This window comes from Electrophorus electricus, chromosome 2 (assembly GCF_013358815.1).
Source record: "Electrophorus electricus isolate fEleEle1 chromosome 2, fEleEle1.pri, whole genome shotgun sequence".
Lineage (NCBI taxonomy): Eukaryota > Metazoa > Chordata > Actinopteri > Gymnotiformes > Gymnotidae > Electrophorus > Electrophorus electricus.
The window spans coordinates 2603913-2631553 of NC_049536.1; the positions used below are offsets into that span (position 1 = coordinate 2603913).

A 27641-nucleotide genomic window follows, 5' to 3' on the forward strand; every position below is an offset into this window, starting at 1 on the left:
ATGGATCAGCCCCTTCATACATGAGGTCAATGGTCAAAGCCCGATCCGTACCTCGAGTACTTCGAACCTCAAGTACGGCTCGGCTTGATGAGAAGCATCGAGTCCTGGCTCCAAGATCGTGGAATGAACTCCCATTTGCTGTCCAGACAGCAGAGTCCCTTGCAGTCTTCAGATGCCGACTGAAGACCCATCTATTTGCAGAATGTTTAAAGGACAACTGACAGTGCTCCCTTATTGACTGACTAATTTAGTGCTTATTGCAGGGCACTGTTTATGTTGTTTAACAAACTCGAGCACTTATTGTTTTAGCACTTATCATTGTCTAAGATAGACTATATGTATTTTGCACTTCCAGGTATCAGCATTCATCCCTGTATTCTGCAGTATTCTAGTTCATTGGTCTGTTTAATTCTAACCTACTGTACTGTAATTGGATATATTCTATGAGTAAACGACAAAGCACTTTTCTAAGTTGCTCTGGATAAGAGTGTCTGCTAAATGCTGTAAATGTAAATTTACTTTTTCTGTAAATAGCTTTTCTATAAATTATTTTAATGCCCTACTGTTTCCATTATTACAGTAGGAGCTGACTGATTTAGTGGGGAGTTTATCTCCTCTGGATGGTGGAATCCCTTCAATCTGTGCTGTTTGTAGATTTATGAGCATTTGCTGTGCATATGTGGTCCTGCAATAGGATTAATCTACCCCACATGGTCAGCCTCAGTATTGCACCATGGGTTGCCTGTTTCCTTATCCTGTGGCAGACAATTCTCACTAAATTGAAAGGTTCGAAAAGGTTTTATTGTTATTTCAGCTATATACAAGTACACAGCAAAAACGAAACAATGTTCCTCCAGGACCATGGTGCAACACAACAAATACAACAGACAGCACACTACATGAATGCAAACAATACAATACAGTGCAATAATGTCATACAATAAATAAATACAGGACAGGACCAATACACAATGAACAGTGCATTTATTTTGACCTGTATGCAATATTGGGAATATGTAAAGTGGGTTGTGCATAGGAGTCAGTGACATGCTATACTGAACATAGCAGTCACGGGTAGCAGCCAGAACAGTTCAGAGTATAATGCTGGTTTAGGACAGTACTCTAGCAGCAAGTAGGAACAATGTGCAAGAAATGTGTGAATTTATAATTAATTTAAAAATAAAAATGTTGATATCCATAAGACCTTTGCTTGCATAGTTAATGTTGGTTTAAAAATTTAATTTGTAAGTGTTTTTATTAATTGTTTGATATTTTCACATTTTTATGCAGAGCCAAATAAAATTCATTCATTTCTTCAACTTTAATAAAATAAATTTTTCATGTTTCAATTATATTCCTTTTTTCTTAGCATAGCACTTTCCCTGTGCTGAAATTCCCAGGGTGGTATAGTCAGCTACACTTCAACAGTAATTCTAGATTTTCACACTGTCTGTCCCATCATCACCGTAAATGACCCAGAAGTTCAGTTGTCAAGACTTTAAATGAACTCTTTTATTCTAAAAAGAGGGAAGAATTAAATTCACATACCAGTTGCTGTCTGGACAGTTTAACACAGTATTTCCTCAGCAGCTTTTCCAGGATCTCCAGGCTAAAAACAGCAGTAAAATGATTAAAAGAATCAAGAGTAACTCAGACCAGTTCACTAGGTAGTGATCACCTGTCCTTATACACCACAGTGATGTGTTCATATATTACTGCCTTTGTCCAGAACCTGAGTGTAGAAGCAGGATGTTATCAGGGGTTGGTTTAAAGGAAAGACATTAACCTGCTACATATGTAGAGATGTAAGTATCTATTACACAGTGATGACAGTTTAAAAGATCAAACAGTTCAGTACTGTAGTAGTTTGGAGTTGATGAGTTGAGTGCAGATTTAGCAGCTGTGCAGCTGATCTCAGATCAGTTTGTGTTTGAGTCAGAGCAGTTCCTCTACAGCTGAGGGAGGTTTTTGTACAGCACTCTAACACTGTGTGAACCAGCTGTAACCCTGCTGACAGTAGTAATCTCCTGCATCTTCAGCCTGGACTCCAGTGATTTTTAGAGTAAATTCTGTACCATATCCACTACCACTGAAACGATCTGGAATCCCAGACTGACGGGTAGATGCATCATATATCAGGAGTTTAGGAGCTTCTCCAGGTTTCTGTAGGTACCAGTGGAGGTTACTGCCAACACTCTCACTGGCCTGTTGGTGTCATTAAACATCAGGTACATCCATTATAATCAACAAGAAAATGTTGTTATTGTTATAACTATAGTGTTTTATCTTTACCTACTCAAAAAAAAAGGTGGGTGAAGTGTAGGAGCTTCTCCAGATTTCCTACGCAGTTGTAGCTCATAGAATTGTATATGCAATGTGTTCAGAAGTAAGTGAGTGGTGTGTTGTGCTGTATCACATCCTCCCTCTCAACACCTGCAGTGGGTCCCAGCTGCAGCAGTGCAGTCTCTGTGCAGTCTGACTGAGGGAGGTTTTTGTACGACTCTCTAACAGTGTGTACGGTGAGGTTTTGAAAGTGTTGTAATGATCCATTAGACAGTAGTAATCTCCTGCATGGTCAGTCTGGACTCCTCTGATGGTCAGAGTGAAGTCAGATCCAGATCCACTACCACTGAAATGAGCTGGAGTTCCTGACTGCAAGTTAGTAGCCCAGTAGATCAGGCGTTTAGGAGCTTCTCCAGGTTTCTGATGAAACCAGTACACACAATAAAACCTGCTGTTACAGTCATTGTCAACTACAGTGTTACTGTTACAGTTGATGGTGATTGTGTCTCCTGGAAGAGCAGATTTCTCTGCAGGGGTCTGAGTCACAGTTGCCTGACCTCTGCATTCTGGAAAAAAGAAAATATATGGAGAAAACAGAATAAGATCAGAGGTAAAGGGAAAACATTTATAATGTATTGAATTTAAACGGTTTAATTTAAATCATCCCATTAACTAAAATCCTACGTTGAGTCCAGAGGGCCAGTGTGCAGATGAAGATGGTGCTCAAAGTCATGGTTGCTGTGAGTGAACTTGCTGGGGCAGGCAGCTCTCAGTCATGAAGTGTTAAACTCACAGGACTATAAACACTCCCAGACTACTGAAGCATGTACTGACAATGCAAAGTGGCCTCTCTGTATTAATACACATCTACCAAATACTCACTGTGGCCTCTTTGTATTAATGCACATCTACCAAATACTCTGTATGGCAATGCCTCCACTAAATATTGAACTTAACTTTTTTAAATTTACAGAGAGATGGGAAAAGTAATTGAACAATTAAAAAATGTTAATTATGAATTTTAATTATCCATTAACTTTAATAATTATTGTCCATTTGAAATACTATTGACATATAGCTGAGATAGGTGTGTATGTGTGTGTGTGAGCATGGGGTCAATGTAGTGTGAAAGAGGCTTCACTGTGACTGTAATGGATCAAAGAAACTCAGATGCTCACGGACTGAGTTTATCGATATCACTTTACTAAAAGCGGAGCAAGTCCAGGACAAAAACAGTACAAAGGTCAAAGTCCAAATATAGTGGCCAGAGCTACGCAGATGTTTCAAAAGGGCAATCAGGAACAGGCACAGGACGAAACCACACAGGTAGGAAATATGTGTCTCACAATCAGGGATTATACAAAAAAAAAAGGAAATTAAAAAAACTCTCTGGGATGAGTACATGGAAATAGCAGTCCAGAGTAAATGCTGAGTATGCATACTAGGAGAGACAAAACTTCACAGTGAAGAAAGGTTCTGAACCTGTGAACCTCTCTGTCTCTGTCTCCCTCTCTCTCTGTCTCTCTCTCTCTCTGTCTCTCTCTCTCTCTGTGTCTCTCTCTTTCTCTCTCTGTCTCTCTCTCTCTATCTTTCTCTCTCTGTCTCTCTGTCTTTCTCTCTCTGTCTCTGTCTCTCTCTCTCTCTCTGTCTCTCTGTCTCTGTCTGTCTCTCTCTCTCTCTGTCTTTCTCGCTCTCTCTCTCTCTCTGTCTCTCTCTCTCTCTCTGTCTGTCTCTGTCTCTCTCTGTCTCTCTCTCTGTCTTTCTCTCTAAATATCTCTCTCTGTCTCTCTCTCCCTCTCTCTCTCTCTCTCTCTCTCTCTATCTATTTATATTGAGCTCCTTTTTTTCTCTCTCTTTCTCTGTTTTACTGCCTAAAATGATGTTTTACTGCACACATGTTTTGCATATAGCTGGGTGGGGAGATTAGTTTCACTTCTCCATTTGTAATCTGAACATTGTTACTTTATGTACACCATGTGCAGATGAATTAAGTGAATTTCTCAATTAAGTAAATTTTGATCATGACTAAAAATAATATTTAACAAATCAATGAATGAATGAACGAACAGCTTCTGTCCAAAGCTTCTGTGCATTTTAGTGTGAGTTTGGAGGATATTTCTATTATTACATTATTTCACTGACATCACTGTCTCACACGCTCCACCTGCAGATCAACTGCTTATAGGTCAGCAAAAGCCTCCACTTCTACATCTTTGGGAGTTCAATTTAATTGTAAATGCTTTAATAATCTTGTGTCCTCAGTGTGGAGGTGTAGGTGTGGTCAGTACAGTTCAGAAGCAGCCCTTCACTGTCTGTTCTGTAATGGTGATTTATACCACTTGCACTCCAGTTGGCTGGTAGATGTGGGGCCTCTTTAGGAGAAAAGACTTCCTGTCTGTTGGTGGCCTGGTTCACCTGAGATTTAAAGTTATTATTAATAAACAATGCACTGTTGATAACAATAAGATATATACCTGCATAGTTAACATCAGTTTAAAACTTTTATTATAAAATTGTTTTACACAACCCTAAAGAAAATGCAACTATTTTGTTCATCTTAAATAATATGAATGTAATAGTAAATTACTCTTTTTGTAACTACATTCCTTTCTTCTAAGCATAACAACATTTTTTATAACCGTTTTGTTTGTGTAATTGATACATTTTGTGGAATTGCAGTGAAATTCCCAGGGTGGTGTATTCAACTTCACTTCAGCAGTAATGATGGATTTTCACGTTGTCTGTCCCATCATCACCTGACATGATCCAGATATTCCATTAGCAGGACTTTAAAATAACTCTTTTATTTGGAAAAAAAGGAAGAATTAACTTCACAGACAAGTTGCTGTGTGGACAGTTTAACACACTGTTTCCTCAGCAGCTTTTCCAGGATCTCCAGGCTAAAAACAGCAGTAAAATGATTAAAAGAATCATGAGTAACTCAGACCAGTTCACTAGGTAGTGATCACCTGTCCATATACACCACAGTGATGTTCATATATTACTGCCATTTTCCAGAACCTGAGTGTAGAAGCAGGATGTTATCAGGGGTTGGTTTAAAGGAAAGACATTAACCTGCTACATATGTAGTGATGTAAGAATCTATTACACAATGATGACAATTTAAAAGAACAAGCAGTTCAGTACTGTAGTGTTTTGGAGTTGTTGAGCTGAGTTGAGTGCAGCTATAGTAGCTCTGCAGCTGATCTCAGATCAGTTTGTGTTTGAGTTAGAGCAGTTCCTCTACAGCTGAGGGAGGTTTTTGTATGGCACTCTAACACTGTGTGAGTGGAAAGCTGCTAGCCTGCTGACAGTAGTAATCTCCTGCATCTTCAGCCTGGACTCCAGTGATTTTTAGAGTAAATTCTGTACCAGATCCACTACCACTGAAACGATTTGGAATCCCAGACTGACGGGTAGATGCATAATAGATCAGGAGTTTAGGAGCTTCTCCAGGTTTCTGTAGATACCAGTGGAGGTTACTGCCAACACTCTCACTGGCCCTGCAGCTGATAGTAACAGTCTGTCCTGGTTGAAAAGACTGAGATCCTGGAGATTGAGTCAGGATTTTCTCCCCAAAGGATTCTAAAAAATAATGACATACAATATAATATTTAAATTTGGAAGAATTTTAAATAAATAAAATCAAAATAAAATCTAAATTAAAAACATTGTAGCTCTGAAAATCAAAAGAAGAAAAATCAGTACAAATAAACATGACCATCTAAAACCAAGTAAAAATGAAAACTAAACTTTTTTCATTTTGTCTCACCCTGAGTGAGGAGTTCCAGGGTCCCCAACAGTAGAATGAGTGACATCACCATTGTGCTGTGTGTCAGTGTGTGTTAAAGGACTGAACACTCTCTGATCACCACTACAGCTCTTAAAGTGTGTGGAGCAGTGAGGCAGCTCACATATGCAAACAACACATCTGTCTTTTTTACCACAGAGAACTAATGTGAGTGTTTATCAGATGAATGATAAAATCTCTCCTCTTAGAGCTCTCAGTCATCCCCTCTTATGTGCTGCAGTCACTTTCACATTGATTTTTCTACACTTAATGAGTCATGACATGAGCTCATGTTGGTGTTGATGACACCTGGAAATCATGTACCTGTCAGATCTGATGCAGTGGAATTAAGAGAGAGTCACGAATCCTCACATTCACATTCATTATTGGGAAACCACAGTAACATGTGAGATGAGGAGTGACACATGTCATGAAGAGAAGTGACTTTATTAATGGCAGTCAAGGGACTGTTTGTGTCATTAAAGAGCCAGTAGTTAAATAAGGAAAACATCAGGTAGCTCCATGCTAATCAACAGGGACCAAGGACCACAAGTCATTTTCTGGGAAGAGGAGTGTTGATGTTTTGATTTGTGGCCAGACTGTGTAAAGATCAGGACTTCAGGAGCTTCTCCAGGTTTTTGCAGGTACCAGTGTAGATAATGTCCATAGCTGCTGTAATAATACACTGCAGGGTTGGTTCTACAGTTGATGGTGACTGTGTCTCCTGGAAGAGCAGATTTCACTGAATCCTGAGTCACTGTTACCTGCTCTCTGGATCCTGGACAAAAAAAAAGAACAAATACAAAAAAGTAAAAACTTACTTGTATATACTTTAGTTTAGCTTACTAAATCTGTGAAAAGTGCATTTTAAATAAGAATAGTAGACCTGTGTCACAGTGATAGTTTACCACAGAGGTAAAGCAGTGAGTTACCTTGAGTCCAGAAGACCAGTGTGCAGATGAAGATGGGGATCAAAGTCATGGTTGCTGTGGGTGAAGTTGCTGGGGCAGGCAGCTCTCAGTCATGAAGTGTTAAACTCACAGGACTATAAACACTCGCAGAGCACTAAAGCAGGTGCAGCACATGCAAAGTGACCTCTCTGTATTAATACACATTTACCAAATACTCTCTATAGCCTCTCTGTATTAATACACATTTGCCAAATACTCTCTGTGACCTCTCTGTATTAATACACGTTTACCAAATACTCTCTATAGCATCTCTGTATTAATACACATCTACCAAATACTCTCTGTGGCCTCTCTGTATTAATACAACTCTACCAAATACTCTCTGTGGCCTCTCTGCATTAATACACATCTAGCAAATACTCTCTGTGGCCTCTCTGCATTAATACACATCTAGCAAATACTCTCTGTGGCTTCTCTGTATTTGTTTTTTATGATTCATTACATGCTATAATTAAAAATATAATTAGTGAAATCTGACACTTAGATAGCAAAACCTCAGTCCAGAATTGCACAACTATAAGCACATTCTCAGCCTTATACGTTAATCAAATCACCACACACACACACACACACACACACACACACACACACACACACACACACACACACACACACACACCCCTTCTATTCAACACACTTCTCTACATTAGACATAGAAATCTAACATGACATCACTTCTTTGCCTTTCAAAACCTCCCACCTGTGAACTGATCAAACACAGCTGTCAAATGTACTTGGGATGATTAACTGGGATGATCACGTGAGTGATTAATTGTGATATCACCAATCAGGTGTAAGCACTATAAAATGCAACTGGTGAGTTTATCTGTCTTTAAGTAAAAGACCTGCAGCATAAATATATGGAAGTATGTAATGTATTCATGTGATGTGTTCACCTCAGTATTGTTTGCTGCACACAACCTTTTTACATGTACGTTTCTATCAGGTCAGCGCAATGTTATTTGGACTTAGCCTGACAAACGTAAGAAGATGGAGAAACATCGCTGAGATGAAAAAGATATTTTGAATGTCCAGGGCCAATGTGGTGGTAACATCACAATGTGGCTACAATCACACAGAATGGAGTCCACACATTCACATTAGACAGACTACGCACCATCATCACAGTCCACACACTCACATTAGACAGACTACACACCATCATCACAGTCCACACATTCACATTAGACAGACTACGCACCATCATCACAGTCGACACACTCACATTAGACAGACTACACACCGTCCTCACAGTCCACACACTCACATTAGACAGACTACGCACCATCATCACAGTCGACACATTCACATTAGACAGACTACGCACCATCATCACAGTCGACACACTCACATTAGACAGACTACGCACCATCCTCACAGTCCACGCACTCACATTAGACAGACTACGCACCATCATCACAGTCCACACACTCACATTAGACAGACTACGCACCATCATCACAGTCCACACACTCACATTAGACAGACTACACACCATCATCACAGTCCACACACTCACATTAGACAGACTACGCACCATCCTCACAGTCCACACATTCACATTAGACAGACTACGCACCATCATCACAGTCGACACACTCACATTAGACAGACTACGCACCATCATCACAGTCCACACACTCACATTAGACAGACTACGCACCATCATCACAGTCGACACACTCACATTAGACAGACTACGCACCATCATCACAGTCGACACACTCACATTAGACAGACTACGCACCATCATCACAGTCGACACACTCACATTAGACAGACTACACACCACCATCACAGTCCACACACTCACATTAGACAGACTACACACCATCCTCACAGTCCACACACTCACATTAGACAGACTACGCACCATCCTCACAGTCCACACACTCACATTAGACAGACTACGCACCATCCTCACAGTCCACACACTCACATTAGACAGACTACGCACCATCATCACAGTCGACACACTCACATTAGACAGACTACGCACCATCATCACAGTCGACACACTCACATTAGACAGACTACGCACCATCCTCACAGTCCACACACTCACATTAGACAGACTACGCACCATCATCACAGTCCACACACTCACATTAGACAGACTACACACCATCCTCACAGTCCACACACTCACATTAGACAGACTACGCACCATCCTCACAGTCCACACATTCACATTAGACAGACTACGCACCATCATCACAGTCCACACACTCACATTAGACAGACTACACACCATCATCACAGTCCACACATTCACATTAGACAGACTACGCACCATCATCACAGTCGACACACTCACATTAGACAGACTACACACCGTCCTCACAGTCCACACACTCACATTAGACAGACTACGCACCATCATCACAGTCGACACATTCACATTAGACAGACTACGCACCATCATCACAGTCGACACACTCACATTAGACAGACTACGCACCATCCTCACAGTCCACGCACTCACATTAGACAGACTACGCACCATCATCACAGTCCACACACTCACATTAGACAGACTACGCACCATCATCACAGTCCACACACTCACATTAGACAGACTACGCACCATCCTCACAGTCCACACACTCACATTAGACAGACTACGCACCATCCTCACAGTCCACACACTCACATTAGACAGACTACGCACCATCATCACAGTCGACACACTCAAATTAGACAGACTACGCACCATCCTCACAGTCGACACACTCACATTAGACAGACTACACACCATCATCACAGTCCACACACTCACATTAGACAGACTACGCACCATCCTCACAGTCCACACACTCACATTAGACAGACTACGCACCATCATCATTGTCGACACACTCAAATTAGACAGACTACACACCACCATCACAGCAGGAGACCAAGTGGATGCATTAAGGCATTTAGCAGACGCTCTTACCCAGAGCGACTTACAAAAGTGCTGTCATTTACTCATAGCATACATTCTATCCAGATCATTTACTCATAAAATACATGATAGTAGATCTGCATTCTAAAATAATGTAAATAATGAGTAAATAACGTAGATCCACTCCTTCTGCTGTGTTAATAATGCAGATCTACTCCTTCTGCTGAATTAACTATGTTGATCTACTCCTTCTGCTGCATTAATAATGTCAACATTTTGGAGGAACTAAAAAAAAAAAAAAAAAAAAAATGTTCTCACCTGACTTATTGTGTCCAAAGTCCTTAATAACTAAATAGAGTGTGCTGTTTAGCCATATTCCATACTCCTCTAGGTTTGTAGTGGCTGTTTGCTGGTCTCTCTCTGGAAGCTTCTTCAGCCAGTCCTGTTTTGGAGTCCCGATTCTGTCCCTGCTGCTGTAGGAGTCGATCTGTCTGCCATCCAGTACAGTCACTTCAGTTAAGTCAGTGATGTTATCTATGGAGTTTCCGGACCGGATCATGTATTTGTAATACACAGAGTGTTTACAACAGAGTTTACAACAATTTACAACAGAGGTATGACGCGATACATTTAATACCCACACTAGGGTCATACATTTTGACAAGTTTCAGCATACAGGGCCTTTTAACTGACATGAAAGATGACCAACTACAAAGCGTGGACAGGACGTCCGAGCCTACTTCCTAGCAGAACCAATGAACATTATATAACACATTACACAAGTGCAGGTAAAAATGGACAATAACATCTGATCTTTCTTTACTTTTTGGAGTGACAAAGGGTATCGTTTTTGACACAGTCTGTTTTTTCAGTCTTTTGATACAGTTTGTAGACTGCTCGAAAGTCTGGAAGTATCTCGGTCGGATTTTACGAGAGGTCATTTTTAGCTGACAATTATACAAATATAGCAAAACCTCTAAAAGTAAAATTTGATTTAAGATTTCACAGATCAGCATTTGTTCTCGGAATGAGCCCCTAGTGAGAACATTTTACAAGCAGGCTCCAACTAGGCTACCTTCAACAGGCCTATAATTTTTTTCAGTTGTTTCAGTCCTACTTATTACGATAATCAAAAACAATCAAGAACAATCAAAACTAAAACTTACGTTCAGTGAGTGCTAGAACTGGCCGTGTAATTCCGAACAACAAAAAATCAGTTTTATCTTCATTGTGAACATATATCATCCCTACGCAGAGCAAACTCTTCGATGATACATCCCTGGAGAAGTTTCCTCTACAGAGTCAAATCTCTGTACACTGGAGACCCAGTGGCTGGAGGTTCTTGCCCACCACAGAATGTCTTTATGTGGAATCGTTGCTAAAGGAAGCAGTGGCTAAGATTTTATTGCACATCCGTTTAGGCATTTCAGTGTATTTTTAAAAGTTGTTTCTGTTATTTTAAGAAGTAGAAAACAGGAGTAAAGATGTCATTACTCACTGTGTGAGCTCTGTCATTTTTAACAGTTTTATTTCTTTATTTTCATGCGTGTTCTCCTATTGTATTGAGGTATTATTTCTATTTTAATCTACTATATGTTCCAAGGAGCATATTGTGAAATACTAAACTACTTATTAAACTACTTATTATCGCTTATTAAATATAGGCTACAATGTGTTAAATGTTTGCATATGAATACAATGTAAAACATGAGCACAATAATAGCCAAAACAAAACCTAAAGAAAGCAGTTGTATTCTTGTATCATATTTCATTTTTTCAGCACACTTATTCACTCCAGCCCATTAATTTAAATAGATCTCACTATAATATATATGGACTCAAAAAGTTTAAATAAAATGCTTATAATTCTTGGTTCATTGCAGTAACATTTACATGATTTGTAAAGGCTAGATGTAATTTAAATGGGTTTATCTGATTATGTTAATTCTGTCATAAGTTTGATGTTTGTATTGGCATGTATTGGCATGTCCACCTACATTGTACCTGCAATCTTTGACCTTTTTATCAGAAACACCTACCACACAAGATACCAGCAATGTCTTAACTGGAAAATGCTACACTAATATAAATAATAATTAGCATATTTGGAGAGAAGTTTATATTAATACTTCAAAACATGTAAGAACAACCCTGCTCCTGTGACACGCCCAGACCTGCTGTAAGGGTTGGCACCAGGCCGAGACTCCTTCCGGCCCCCACAGGGAGGCTTCGAGTCAACCAAACCACTAATCAGGCTTAACACCCAACAGCTGGGCTAGACCTTATATAAGCCCAGTGAACCAGTCACTCAGTGCTGGGTATTTGACAAAGTTCTGAGCAAAGCTCCTAGCTGGTAACTTAAGTTACTTCTGTGCTGCGAGGGTGTCTGTGTTTTCACAGGTCCCCTCCTCTCTCCAGTTTTCCCTCTTGAGTCTCTCTCTCTCCGGTGGCTTCCCTTAGCCATTCAAGTTCCTCCCCATTTTCTGGTTTTGTTTGGGAAGTTTTAGTTTGAGTTTTCCCCAGTGCATCGGGGCTGCTGTCCTTTGTTCTCCCTTTTTCCCCACGCTCTGCGTGCTGTTTAGTTTTTCCTTTTGTTTTACCTGACCCAAGCTCTAACTGTTCGGTACACAGGCCCACCATTGTTAGGGTGTGGTTGCTCACCCAGTAGGATGTTGGTATCACCAAGCTGACTTGGATTTGAGACCACCTTACACCTGCATATTTTAATTTCCACAAATCAGTTAGAACAGGTGAGATAGAACTGGGGAAAAGGCTTAAATGTGCAGGGCATTGTGTGTTCTGGCCCATGGTGTGTTACAGGACCAGAACTGGAAATCAGTGGCTTAGGAAAAGACTTGGAAAAGCTTGCTGGATTTCATGAGTAAAATGTTTTGTCCATAGTCATCTCAGATAAATTGTTGAATGTTTAATGGTCACATAAAGTCAGTAGTTTTTCCAAGTAACAAAAATACCCTAGCTCTACTTAATAGAAAGTAAACTTAATAATATTGAATATTTACATACTGTGAAGTATATATTCATTAGGAGAAAACATACACAAATTAAGTGCGCAATGTAAAGATTTTCAGCCTAAAAAATCTTTATGTGGTGGCTAGTAATTTAACTGGTTTTATTAAACTAAAATAACTATTTTGATTGAAACAAAGTAAGGTGATCGTTCAGAAGAATAAAGACAGTATTTAACAAATCTAAATCACACAAACACTTTGTCAACTTCTTTCTTATTCGATGTTAGGGCAGTGGTAGCTCAGTGATTAAGGTACTTGACTCACCCAATCCACTGATCTCCAATCAGCCCAGAACCAGATGAAGAGCCAGCTGTGCTGAGGGAGGAACTGCTGTTGTCTCACACATTGCTCATCTTCTTCTCAAAGACAGAGAGCCAGTGATCTCTAAATGTGGGCAGTGCTAGCTCAGTGATTAAGGTATTGGGCTTGTAATTGGAAGGATGCCAGTTCAAGCCCCACCACTGCCAGGTTGCCACTGTTGGGCCCCTGTGGAAGGCCCTTAACCCTCATTTGCTTGAGTTGTGCTCACTCATAATTGTAAGTTGCCTTGGATAAAAGTGTCAGCTAAATGTTTCAATGTAGGCTACATCTTCACATATGGCTCTCAGTGTTCTTCCTACACAGCTTTGCAGGATGTGACCACTCTTTTATATTTAAGTATTTTTTTCACTTCCACTAAATTTCAAGTGGACCCAATGTATTCAAATAGTTACCCTCAATATTTCCCATAATAATATTGATACATTGACCACACCAACAAAATGTCTACTCAAAATCGCATGGAAACAACAAATCCTTAAGTAAAAAAAAAATGTATTATGTTGATTAATATTAGTTCTTCAATTGTTTATCAGCAGAGGACAGTTTGAAACCAAAGCTCAGACAGTGTGTGGTAAGGGGCACTGAAGCCCAGTGTCTTTGCCTCAGACCCTATGGGCAGAAGGGCACTGTGTACCAGTGAGCAAGGTGATGACCTGGAGCTTCTGCTCATCAAGACCAGCACCATATACTCTCTGTATTAAAACAGAAATGGCTGCTTGGCCTCTCAGTCATCTCCCTGCAAGGCCGCACTGAGGGCTTTCTGGTGGTCCTCCTCAGTCATAGACAAAAATCTCAGCTCCATCACATGCCCATGGAACAGTGAACAGTTTCTGTCTATTCTGTCTATTCATGCAATGGATGGATCCCTTGCAATTGCGGGATCCTTGTGTTTTTTTTGTTACGTCCTCTGTTTCAGGTGGTGTCTCATCGTCCACGTCTCCATCCATGTGCCGCGGCAGGTGCTGACGGTCCTCTGTGATCGCAGTGCCCTTTGTCCTGATTGGTTGTCCCACCTCACACCACTATATACGTCCCATCTGAGCGAGAAGACGGAGGAACGGAACTGGCTCTTACTTTGCACTACTGCTACTTCGTTGAATTGACTGAATTGTGCCTTTGTGAATATGTTTTTGTGGCTGTGAGTATGCGAGAGTTTGTTTGGTTCTGTTACGTCTGTAATGCTTGAGAGTGTGTGTTTCATTTTATAACTCGTGTTTCTGGACCAGACCTCCAGTATTCTGACCTTGGCTGTGTAACCCTGTTCATGATTGTCATTTATGCCCTGTATGGAAATTGGTTGCTGATGTAAATTGTGTATAAAGTGTGTTATACTTATTTAATTATTCTGTCATTATATGTTTGGTCATAGTTTGGGAAGTAAGGAGATGATGCGGTTTATTTTGAGCTTTCTTTTCTGTTTTGGTTCTGGGAGTTAGGGCAGGTTATTGTTGTTCATTTAGATCTGTTATTTTCTTTGTTATATCCTTTTCCCCATCTTGCCTTTCCATGTTATGGTCTGGATTCTAGATCGGGCTGTAACAGAATTGGGGGATCGTCCTTTGCTTATTTTGGGTGGTTATGTGTACTTGGCTGCTGGTTTTGGCTTTTCTTTTGTGTGTGGGAGTGTTGGTCTGGTTTGCTGTGGTTGGTTGCTGGTTTCTGCAGGTTTTGCTGGTTGTCATTTATCATGGCTTCTGGGTTTGATTTGGAACAGTTTATGTTCTTTCCCACACTGGAACAGTTCGATGCAACGTCGGATGATTTGTTGTTGATAGCAGATTTCTTCGATGTGGTGGTGCCTCATATTGGGCCAGGCGAATAAACAAGGCCACACTGTATGATGAGCTTGTGCGACAGCAGATTCTACCAGAGGCTGACGGTATGCCAGGCATTGTTCTTACGGTCCCAGCAGAGGCTGAGACTGAACTCAAAGGTTCATTGTGCATAGATGCCATTACTCCCTCTCTGCCTCATATGAATCCAATGCTGGCTCTACATATGAAAGAGCTGGAACTGGAACTGAGCAGACAAAAGGATCACGCTCTTGAACTCAAAACGCATCGAGACTTCAGAGTGAGGGAGCTAAAACTAGAGCTGAGGCAAGCCCGTTCTGTTCATGCTCCTCCTGTTGACTCTCATCTGGTGCCCACTCCTTACAAGGTGTATACCCTTACCCCTGTCCCTACTCCTCAAAGAGCTACACAGTCTGTCACACCCCCAATTGCACTTTCAACTCCATTGCCTTGTACTGGCTTTGATGTCAGTAAAAACCTGGCATTGGTGCCCTATTTTCGTGAGAATGAGGTCGACACGTATTTCCCTGTGTCTGAACATATTGTGACCACACTACAGTGACCAAAGCATGTTTTGCCGTTAATGTTGCACTGTATGCTTGTGGGAAGAGCTCAGGAGGTGTTCTCCTCTTTCATCAGAGCAAAGTTTAGATTATGACACTATTATGACCACACAGTGGTGCCCTGCATGCATTGTAACTCACTCTGGAACTGTTTAAAGAACTTGTTCTTTTAGAAGAATTTAAAAACTGTGTCCCAGAAAAGATTGTTATACATCTCAGAACCAGAAAAAGGCTCAATCTTCACCCAAAGCCATGGGGGTGGTTCATGTTCCATCATCTCAGTTGCTTTATGATTCCTCATCTGTATTAGATCTGGTGAACACTTCATTTAAATCTTTTATATTAGATGGGACAGTGTCAGTGTTGCTCTCGGATGTGAACCAATACCCTGTTCGCATTCTGAGGGATACTGGTGCAAAGGAGACAAAGTGTTTTTTGCCAGGTTCTGCCCTTCACACCAAATTCACTGGTCCATATATGGTTAAATCATGATTAAGTGATATGGATTATGTGATACAGACACCTGATCATAAGAAAAAGTGTCTGTCACATACACACGCTCAAAAGTTATGTCTCACACAATCAATCAATCAATCAATCAAAAATTATTTATATAACGCTTTTTACAGCAGGAGTTGTCACAAAGCAGCTTTACAAATGTTCAAGTCCAAGCCCCCAGTGAGCAAGCCAAGGGCAACAGTGGCAAGGAAAAACTCCCTAGAGCATGAGGAAGAAACCTTGAGAAGAACCAAGACTCAAAGGAGGGGCCCGCAAAAGAACATCCATTAAAAATAGTCTTGCTTCTCCTAGCTCTAGCCCTTGATGTTCACTTTCTTTGTTGGTACCTAAACCCAATGGCACCTTTCGCTTTTGTACCAATTATAGAAAAATTTATTCATTCACGAAGTTCGATTCCATTCCCTTTCCAGGATAGAGGACTGTGTGGATCATGTGGGTAACACTCAATACGTCTAATGAACATTGCAATAGCTGGCATCAAAGGGTGTGATGCCTATTTAGACAATGTTATCGTGGATTCTAATACATGGGAAAACCATATACACACCTTCCATGAAGTATTTCTCCGGTGCCAAGAATCCACCTTAACCCTAAATCTGGCTAATATGTGAATCCAGTCAGGTATTACAAACTTCTGCGTAAATCTACAGCTTTTGTTTGGTCTCCGAACTGTCAACAATAAGTTGTAGTACATGCAAACACACACACACACACAAACACATATTTAAATGGGAATTTGGCTATATTCCACTGAACATGTAATTAATTAATTTAGTGACCTAATGAATTGACCTTTGTCACGACTTTTAATAAGAAATTACCCGAGACACCCCCATAAAGATGACAACAACAATAAACCTTAAAAGCTAAGTTTAGCTATGTTTGTAGGATTTTCAAATGTGCAAATGTGTTACAAATGCCAGGAATCATGCTAAACCCCGCACTGCCACATCTACCTCTTTTCACACACACTTCCAATCTGGTTCACCAGAATACTAGCACACACCTGATCATTGTTTCCCTCATCACTGCTCCCTTACTTAAGCTCCCCTCCTTCACACTCACGTCGTGAAGTATTGCCAACCTTATGTTACGTACCAAGTGCTTCAGTTATGGTTTTGTCTTTCTGGTTTTCGACTCCCGTCTGTATTTCAGACTTCGTCTCCTGCCTGACCCCTACACAGCCCCCAAGACTTTTCCCCGTGTTATCGACACTGTGTATCACAGGCTGATTTTCAATTAACAAAATAAATATGTAGTTGCCATTGCTCACTCAAAACTAAACACAGAGAAGCTTACCTCTGTTTTAGTTACATGATCAGTCTTTTGTAATAAGGTATTTATTGTTTCTACTAGTTGGTTTCATTGTTGTGCAATGTGACCTGTGCTATTTCTGTGCAATACATTGTAGAACAAATAGTAAACACAGAAGAATATATCAGGAAAACACTATATAATTGGTCACATTTGGGTAAGAGTCTGATGTGTTTTGTAAATCTGGGTCTTCATTCAGTTCTCTGCACATTTGGGGATCACTGGCTCTCTGCATCTGAGAAAAAGATGAGCAATGTGTGAGACAACTGCAGTTCCTCCCTCAGCACAGCTGGCTCTTCATCTGCCTCTGGACTGATTGGAGATCAGTGGATTGGGTGAGTTCGGGAGTGTCTCTCGGGAGTGTCCAGGGTTCTGAAGCACCTTGAGTTCCATGTTGCTGAAACAGATGTTATGACCCAGTCTAGGTAGGATCAATGACAGAAATGATTAAATGATGAATTGGAATTAAATGGCAACAAACACACAATAAACAAAAATGGACTGACCACACTTACATTTCATATGTTACGCATCAAAGCTGGACATGCAGCTATCAAGTGCCCTTCTTTATGACAGTAAAAACACTCCTGTTTCCCAGGGACTTCACTGGTTTTATGTGGGGTAACTGGACTGTCTTTGCAACCAGATATACTGATCCTGGATCAGCTCGAGTACATGGACAACAGTCTGAAGTCTCACGGCATTGTCTCTGTTTTTGCATATTTTTTAAAATTCATTTTAAAGCTTCTTAATTATTCTTACATTTACTTATATTTGAAGAAAAATTGAGTATTTTCAATGTATGACACTTTTCCTGATCAAGTTCTTAATACAATGACTCCGCAATCTGGACGTTCAGATCAGTGTAGTGTTTTGTCAAGAACCAGTGGAGGGCAGCCTCACATTGTTCAATGCTTCTTAATATTTGTTTGTTTACAGTGTCACTCACTGTGAATGTTGTTTTTGTTGATTCTTTGTCTGGTTTCATATTTGTTTGTACTGAAGATGCTGCGAAACAAAAACAAGGCAGTAAATAAATAAACATTTTATTGGATCATTATTTGATTATTTAGCAGAAATTCACAGTAAATTCACAGTAAAACAGGACTGTTCGGCTAGAAGTATTTAATTAGTCCTCTTACATTTCTCAGCATTGATCATTGATTTTGTAAACGTCCAAAATATTTTATCGAATGGTTATTTTACATAATTTTTAAAAAATCTTAATGTACAGATATTTTGATAAAACCAATTAAGGCTAATTTTAACATTCGAAAAACGAGCAAGCGGAGAAATATATAGGCTGCACAAAAAAAAAATTACATTTATTTATTTTTAATGCCTAGATATTTTCCTGCATATTTTAAAAATTATAAATTCTATCCGTTATTACTGTTTTGAAAAAGGCTTTCTAAAGCGCAGAGAGAGCGGCTTCTTTAGAGTAGGAGGTTTTTGTCCGACCACTGAACGAGTTTGTATCACTGTGGTACACTTTTGGTGGCGGAACAAAAATCTCAATTGGACGTAAGTAACTTTCACTGCTTATCCAAAAGTTGGTATTTTCTGTAATCATAATCGATATGTTTGATGTTTGATAATGATGGAGACTTAAAAACGTTGCGATTGCATTTATTGTGATTTACCGAGCAACAGCTATTACGACGTAATTTATCTAATAATAGAATGTATGTGTGTATTTTATTTTATTATTTCAAATATCTAAAAGGCTTTTGGATAAGTCCTTTATTAGTTTTCTAAAGCATTAATTTCGAAGCTACATATTACGCGGTAAATGGTGGAGAGAGCGGAGTGTTTAGATCAGGAGGTTTTTGTACAGACAGTAAACGAGATTGTAACACTGTGGTTGACTTTCGGTGGCGGAACAAAACTATCAATTGGACGTAAGTAGACTTCAAGCTTTCTTCACTATTAATCCACGTTATGTAACGTTGCGTCAGTATGCACGGTGGTTTTGTTAATTACCCTTTTATAGACTAATTGTGACTTTGTTAAGTATCTTCCTATATCATAACCCTTGCTATGTTCTTATAGACCTTTTAATTTATACCGATGAAGAGTTTCTTCAGTAGTAAAAACATACATGTTTCAGAAATATCTCTCAACAAGCCTTCGTCTGCATGCTGGGTATATTTTAAAAGGCAGAAATATCGGTGCCTGACTGCAATTTATCGGTGCAGCTCACTTATAGCGTAATACTCGCATACTGAAGGATCGAAACTTTGGCTGTTACAAATACTCAAATTCTTCTATTATACATCTAGAACACAGTGATGTATGTCTTTAGATAAATTATCTTGACTTGGATGTTGCATTAAATGCTGTGTTTGTAGTGTACAAAAATATGAAAAATATCTCCTAAAACACATTTGTAAATCTAATTGCTATGATTCTACAGTGCGTCTACATGTATCTAACGCATAAACATTAACGATACGAGTCTGAAATAGTTTAAAGGGATCACCGAATTCAGTTCTACGAAACAGGTTCATACACATGCGCACACTTTTAGCGGCAGAAAACTGTTCGATTTAAGTAACTCAGTCCTTATTCAAAATTAGTTTGTCTTTATTTTTTAGCTTTATTTCTAATTGTATATTGTATATATGCAGTATCCTTGATAACTTCTTTCATTACAAAAAAGAAAAGAAAAACAAGCGTCTTTGGGGTTGTATCGTTCACTAACGCTGAAGCTAAACTACGGCGCTGTAAAGAGAGGAGACGGCAGTGTGTTTAGAGCAGGTTTATGTACGGACCTTAAACGAAGTTAGTGTGGAGGACACTGGACTTAAGAAGAACTTCACTTTTTATTCACAGTAAATCACAGTTTTAAGTAAGTATTGTTTTTAATAAGGGTCTCTTTATTAAAGCGCATTAAATGTTATTTTATTAGCGCATCTATCCTAACCGTTACAGTGTTATTGCGAGCCTTTAGTATAAATCGACCCATATTTTTATCGTTTTTAGTAAAAGAATAAATGTTTCAGCAAAATCCCTCATCAAACCTTTATTCTGCCTACTGGGTTAATTTACATTAGTATAAGTGTTTGTCCCTGACTGGAGGTTGTCGATGCAAAGCACTTTAACCGTCATACTCGCATACTGAACAATCACCGCCTGTTAAATATACTTCCATTTTAATCTATGTATGACTATACATTATATTGATTTAAATGGTTCATAAATTAAATATACTGTCCAGGGTTTTAATGCCAATGGAAAATGATATAATATATTTCTGATTTCAGTTCCACAAAAAGAGGAAGTGAAACACAACTGATTTTCCTGCTAACGGTTCCTGCCTGTCTGAGCTGTAGACCGTGTTGTGTCTCCTAGGTGACGCCCCGCCCACCCTCACGGTCCTGCCCCCCTCCACTGTACAGCTGCAGCAGGAGAAGGTCACACTCCTGTGTCTGGCCAACAAGGGCTTCCCCTCAGACTGGAAGCTGAGCTGGAAGGTGGCTGGTAAGCCACCTTCCAGCTCGGGGGTGAGCCAGAGCTCTGGGCTTCTGCAGAAGGACGGCCTCTACAGCTGGAGCAGCACCCTGACCCTCCAGAAGGAGGAGTGGCTGAAGAACACAGTGACCTGTGAGGCCACCAAGGACTCCCAGTCTCCTGTCACACAGACACTGAGTAGAGAGCAGTGTGCTGAGGCGTGAAACTCCCACATGTTTACTGAAGTGTTCTCCTCTCACCCATTAATGTGCTGTCTTTTAGATAGTCTGTGTTTATTATGCAAATGTTCTTCTGTTGGTCAAAATTAAATAAAAAATCTGAACAAACAACATTATAGTCTCTTAATTAAAGATTATGTGCAAGCATTGCACACAATAAATTTACATTTACATTTACATTTATGGCATTTAGCAGACACTCTTATCCAGAGCGACTTACAAAAGTGCTTTGTCATTTACTCATAGAATATGTCCTAGTACAGAACAGTAGGTTAGAATCAAACATACCAATGAACTAGAATAATGTAGAATACAGGAATGAATGCTCATACCTAGAAGTACAAAATACATAAGGTCTATCTTAAACAACAATAAGTGCTATAGACAATAAGTGCTAGAGTTTGCTAAACAACATAAACAATACCCTACAATAAGTATTAATTTAGTCAGTCAATAAGGGAGCAGTGTCAGTTGTCCTTTAAATATTCTGCAAATAGATGGGTCTTCAGTCTGCATTTGAAGACTGCAAGGGACTCTGCTGTCTGGACAGCAAGTGGGAGTTCATTCCACCATCTTGGAGCCAGGACAGAAAATAGTCTCGATGCTTGTCGTCCATGAGACCTGAAACAAGGTATTTCAAGCCGAGCCGTGTTTGTCTCTGATTGGAGATTGTCGATGCAAAGCTCTTTAACGATAATACTTGCATACTGAACAATCACTGTCTGTTAAATACAGTTCCATTTTAATTTATGTATGACTATAAGTTATATTGATTGTTTCATTAATTAAATATCCTTGGTTCTGATGTCCATGGAAAATGACATTGAAAATAAAGGTTGTTGATGTAATACATACATACATACATAAATTAATATAAATAATAAAAGAGGAAGTGAAACACAACTGATTTTCCTGCTAACGGTTCCTGCCTGTCTGAGCTGTAGACCGTGTTGTGTCTCCTAGGTGACGCCCCGCCCACCCTCACGGTCCTGCCCCCCTCCAGTGTACAGCTGCAGCAGGAGAAGGTCACACTCGTGTGTCTGGCCAACAAGGGCTTCCCCTCAGACTGGAAGCTGAGCTGGAAGGTGGCTGGTAGCAGCTGGAGCTCGGGGGTGAGCCAGAGCTCCGGGCTTCTGCAGAAGGACGGCCTCTACAGCTGGAGCAGCACCCTGACCCTCCAGAAGGAGGAGTGGCTGAAGAAGACAGTGACCTGTGAGGCCACCAAGGACTCCCAGTCTCCTGTCACACAGACACTGAGTAGAGAGCAGTGTGCTGACGCGTGAAACTCCCACATGTGTACTGAAGTGTTCTCCTCTCACTCATTAATGTGCTGTCTTTTAGATAGTCTGTGTTTATTATGCAAATGTTCTTCTGTTGGTCAAAATTAAATAAAAACAATTTGAATAAACAACATTATAGTCTCTTAATTAAAGATTCTGTGCCAACACTGCACACAATAAATGCCTTTAAAGTGCTAATTGTCTGGACTTCAGAACTGCTAATGTGTGTTGAATTATAAGACTAAACTTTGATGACGTTGCCATTTTACCATTCCTGGTAAAGTTTGTTAAGGAACCAGGAAATAAAATGACTCAAAATAAGTTTCATTCACTAGAAACTGTAACGTGTAAGTGCATTTTTGGAACATTGTATTTTTGGACCATTATGGTGTGTATATCTTTGGCCCTCTCCATATACCATAATATTATTATTTATTTTTGTAAATTGATGTCTGAAGCTAACTGCATATCACTGTTTAGCACAAGCTGGGCCATTTCGAAAGAATATTGTCACGGGTCTCATAGGAGGTAATAAAGTTGTTTTTGTATTGCAAAAAAAGTACATGTTTTATATTTAAAAAATATTTATACTTTTTATTGAAAACCCACAGTCAGCATATTTTCTCAATGGATTTTATAATAGTAAATATATGCTCCAGGCCTCTGGTATCTGTTTGTATAAAATAAAGCTTCAGGCTAAACATAATAAATGTAACAGTAAAGAACTGTTTAATGTTTGGTATGTTTTATATTATTTGAGGCAGAGTCACACAGTGCATTATTGATACAGACACGCCCTTCATGCCAAAAAAAAATTAGTGTTTGTGTGAGAGAGAGAAAACAAATACTACCAAATACTCTCTACCATCTTCCATGAGGAGCTCTACCATCTTCCATGATGACCTCAGTCAGTTGTCATGTAATGTAACACGCTTATACAGCCTTGATCAATGGAGTTTACAGTCTGAAGAATGCTCTTTTTTTCTTAATTCACCATTTGGCTGGTTTTGATGATTGAGTTTTATTATTACTGCAATAAAGCTTCATTTTGAACTTGGTCTGTTCTTGTATCATTTTAATATTCATTATCTGCACTGTAAGATTCTTTGTTCTGGGGTGTGTTGTGCTTGACTAGGTTTGGCTAATATAAGTTGAACATCTGCAAAAAGCGTTGTTCTATTCTGGGAAGTAGTAGGTTTCTCAGGGCTGTAAAAATAAATCTGTTTCACCCCACTGCTCTCGCTCTCTTTCACTATGACTGGTATTTGACATTAATAGAGACTAGTTTAAGTTCTTCATTTTTTGTCTGAACATTATGTACACAAGCAAAGGAAATAATTACTAATAAAACAATATTCAGATTGGATAAAAATTATATTCTCAACTAAGTAAGTTTATATAATAAATAAAAAATGTATTTAGCAAATGTCACGGAATGCTCCCCCTTCACGAGTCATGTGGTTTGGGGGGGAATTACGTTTGTTGTCACGCCCCTTACATGATGGCACGCACCTGTACGGGGTTCACGTTGAGTGTATGTCTGTTTATTTAAAGCCGTGTCAGTGTGGGCCTCATGGTTGGTCGTTGTTAGTGTTAGTGTAATGTTAGTGTCAATGAGTGTGTAGCCGCTGTTAGTATAACCCAACGTTTGTACCATTTTATGTTGTCGTTGTTGTTTGTGTGTTCCTGTCTATTAGTGTTATTATGTGTGAGTGCCACGCGTGTCCTTTATGTTTCATGTCATTAAATGTTTCACATCGTCAAGGGAATCTGTGCATCCTGCTCAACGCCGTGACAGCAAATACATGAATGAATAAATGAATGAATGAATGAATGAATGAATGAATGAACAGTTACATACTTGAACACTTCTGTCCATTTCAGTGAGTTTGTAGGTATTTTATTATTTCTCTATTAGCAGGAGAGCAGAGTGGTGCAGTGGAAGTGTGCTGGGACCATAACCCACAGGCTGATGGATCACAACCATCCTCTGATAATATCCTATACTAAGATAAGACTACATTAACTCCCTAAGTGATAACACAGACAAAATAACCCAGGGCCCAAACTCAATGGCAGCCCTTCCTTGCTTTCCAGAGCACACAAAAATAATACATTTGTATGCTATGCACAAATAAATACCTACTATATACAAATTTACAACAGTGGCCAAGTTAGAGGGATCAAACAAGCTCAGAATCAGAGTAAGGGGGGAAAGAGGCCAAGCACCAAATCAAATATCAAAACTGACACAAGCAGATGTCCAAAATATCATCTTTATCTTTCTTCTTCCTCCAAAACACTTCCTTATATCCCTCCTTGGGGCAGGACCTTGTTTCAGGACTGGACAGTGAGTATGAAGATCTGTAGAGGAACTCTGGACTGGGTCTGGGGTAACTGGAACTGGAGAGAACAGAGATCCACACACATACATATGACACAGGGGGACACAGGACGTAACTACTGTCTCATGCTGTTCACTTGCAGGTCAACAGCATTAATGTGAGCACCTGTCCCCACTTTTACATCTTAATGAGTTAAATGTAAATGTAAATGTTTTGATAATCTTGTGTTCCTCAGTGTGGAGGTTCAGGTGTATCCAGTACAGTTCAGAAGCAGCCCTTCACTCTCTGTTCTGTAATGGTGATTTATATCAGTGGATGTGTGGAATCACATGAGCAGACAGCACTCCAGTGGTCTGGTAGATGTGGGGACTCTTTAGGAGGAGGACTTCCTGTCTGCTGGTGTCCTGGATAGGAGGAAGCTGGAATGACAAAGTCTCAACTTGATTCATAACTCTTTGAGTAGTAGTGGACTTGTGTGTTTGTGTGTGTGTGTGTGTGTGTGTGTGTGTGTGTGTGTGTGTGTATGTGTTTGTGTGTGTGTGTGTGTGTGTGTGTGTGTGTGTGTGTGTGTGTGTGTGTGTGTGTGTGTGTGGGGTCCAGCTGATTAAACTGAGTCTGCTGGTTCTTGGTTCCCAGCAGTTTGCTCTTTTACTCTCTCTGTATTGAGTGTTTTTGTCCTTTAAGGAGTTTGTGTTTTGCCTCCTTTTTTATGTATCATCTGGTATACAAAGTTATTTTCTCCCTTTTTTTTAATAAATTAATTTAATGTACTACTGTATTACTGTCCATCATTACAGTGGAAGCTGACTGATCTAGTCTGGATGGTGGAATCCCTTCACTCTGTGCTGTTTGTAGATCTCTGGGTGTGTGCTGTTCTATATGTGCCTGTGTGGTCCAGGAATATGATTAGTCTGCCCCCCCATGGTCAGTATCGGTATTGCACCCTGGTTTGCCAGTTTCCTCCTCCTGTGGCAGACAATAATTTTGGATAAATAAAAGTGTGAAGTTATTATTAATTTAATTGCAAAATGTGGAGATCACTAAAACATATGACTGTATAGTTAATGTTGGTTTAAAACGTTGTAATACAGGTGTTTTTTATTAATTGTTTGTGATATATTAATGCAGGCTTTTAAGCTGAGCCAAATAAAATTCATTCATTTATTTCAACTTCAGTAAAATATCAAATCATACGAAATTCCTACTTAGCATGGCAAAGCTATTTAGTTTGTGTGTAAATGGTTAAAATTGTGAATTTTTCCCTGGAGTGAAATTCCCAGGGTGGTGTATTCAGCTACACTTCAACAGTTATTCTAGATTTTCACCCTGTCTGTCCCATCATCACCAGATGTTCCATTAGCAGGACTTTAAAATAACTCTTTTTATTCTAAAAAGAAGGAAGAATTAACTTCACATACCAGTTGCTGTCTGGACAGTCTAACACAGTATTTCCTCAGCAGCTTTTCCAGGATCTCCAGGCTAAAAACAGCAGTAAAATGATTAAAAGAATCAGGAGTAACTCAGACCAGTTCACTAGGTAGTGATCACCTGTCCTTATACACCACAGTGATGTTCATATATTACTGCCTTTGTCCAGAACCTGAGTGTGGAAGCAGGACGTTATCAGGGGTTGGTTTAAAGGAAAGACATTAACCTGCTACATATGTAGTGATGTAAGTGTCTATTACACAATGATGACAATTTAAAAGATCAAATAGTTCAGTATTGTAGTATTTTGTAGTTGAGTTGAGTGCAGATTTAACAACTCTGCAGCTGTTCTCAGATCAGTCTGTTTGAGTCAGAGCAGTTCCTCTACATCTGAGGGAGGTTTTTGTATGGTGCTCTAACACTGTGTGAATGGAGTGCTGTAACCCTGCTGACAGTAGTAATCTCCTGCATCTTCAGCCTGGACTCCACTGATTTTTAGGGTAAATTCTGTACCTGATCCACTACCACTGAAACGAGCTGGAATCCCAGACTGACGGTTTGATGCATAATAGATCAGGAGTTTAGGAGCTTCTCCAGGTTTGTGGAGATACCAGTGGAGGTAACTACCAACACTCTCACTGGCCCTGCAGCTGATAGTAACAGTCTGTCCTGGTTGAAAAGACTGAGATCCTGGAGATTGAGTCAGGATTATCTCCCCAAATGATTCTAAAAATAATCATATACAAAATAACATTTACATTTGGAAGAATTTTAAATAAATAAAATCAAAATAAAATCCTAATTAAAAACATTGTAACTCTGAAAATAAAAAGGACAAAAATCAGTACAAATAAACATGAACATCCAAAATCAAGTAAAAATGAAAACTAAACTTATTTCAGTTTGTCTCACCCTGAGTGAGGAGTCCCAGGGTCCCCAGCAGTAGAATGAGTGACATCATCATTGTGCTGTGTGTCAGTATGTGTTAAAGGACTGAACACTCTCTGATCACCACTACAGCTCTTAAAGTGTGTGGAGTAGTGAAGCAGCTCACATATGCAAACAACACATCTGTCTTTCTACCACACAGAACTAGTGTGAGCGTTTATCAGATGAATGATAAAATCTCTCCTCTTAGAGCTCTCAGTCATCCCCTCTTATGTGCTGCAGTCACTTTCACATTGATTTTTCTACACTTAATGAGTCATGACATTACTGAGCTCATGTTGGTGTTGATGACACCTGGATCTCATTTAGTGTCTGAACACTGTTAGTCATCACTGTCACTCTGTCTGTGACTCAGACTCAGAATGAGCTGATACCTGTCAGATCTGCTGCAGTGCTGTGGAATTAATCAGGTTTTAAAGCACACACAGTGCTGAAACACACACATACATGTTTGTGAGAGCTCTTTAACCAGGTGATA

The 27641-nt window shown here is 39.7% G+C and overlaps 1 long non-coding RNA gene and 2 gene segments (V, D, J or C); 1 reads left to right on the forward strand and 2 right to left on the reverse strand.

Annotated features, from left to right (window-relative positions):
• The window catches only part of LOC113568144, a 236295-nt gene extending 230115 nt beyond the window's left edge, over positions 1-6180 (reverse strand). The window contains 2 exon segments of the V gene segment in view: positions 5570-5868; positions 6056-6180. Of these exon segments, the coding sequence occupies positions 5570-5868; positions 6056-6107 (351 nt within the window).
• Positions 1-27354, reverse strand: part of LOC118240845 — a 320919-nt gene extending 293565 nt beyond the window's left edge. The window contains 2 exon segments of the V gene segment in view: positions 26647-26941; positions 27128-27354. Coding sequence covers positions 26647-26941; positions 27128-27179 — 347 coding nt within the window.
• Positions 2123-5816, forward strand: LOC118240932. Its single transcript, XR_004775708.1, has 2 exons — positions 2123-2181; positions 5762-5816. It is a non-coding gene; the product is annotated as an uncharacterized LOC118240932 (long non-coding RNA).
• Positions 27355-27641: the final 287 nt, after the last annotated feature.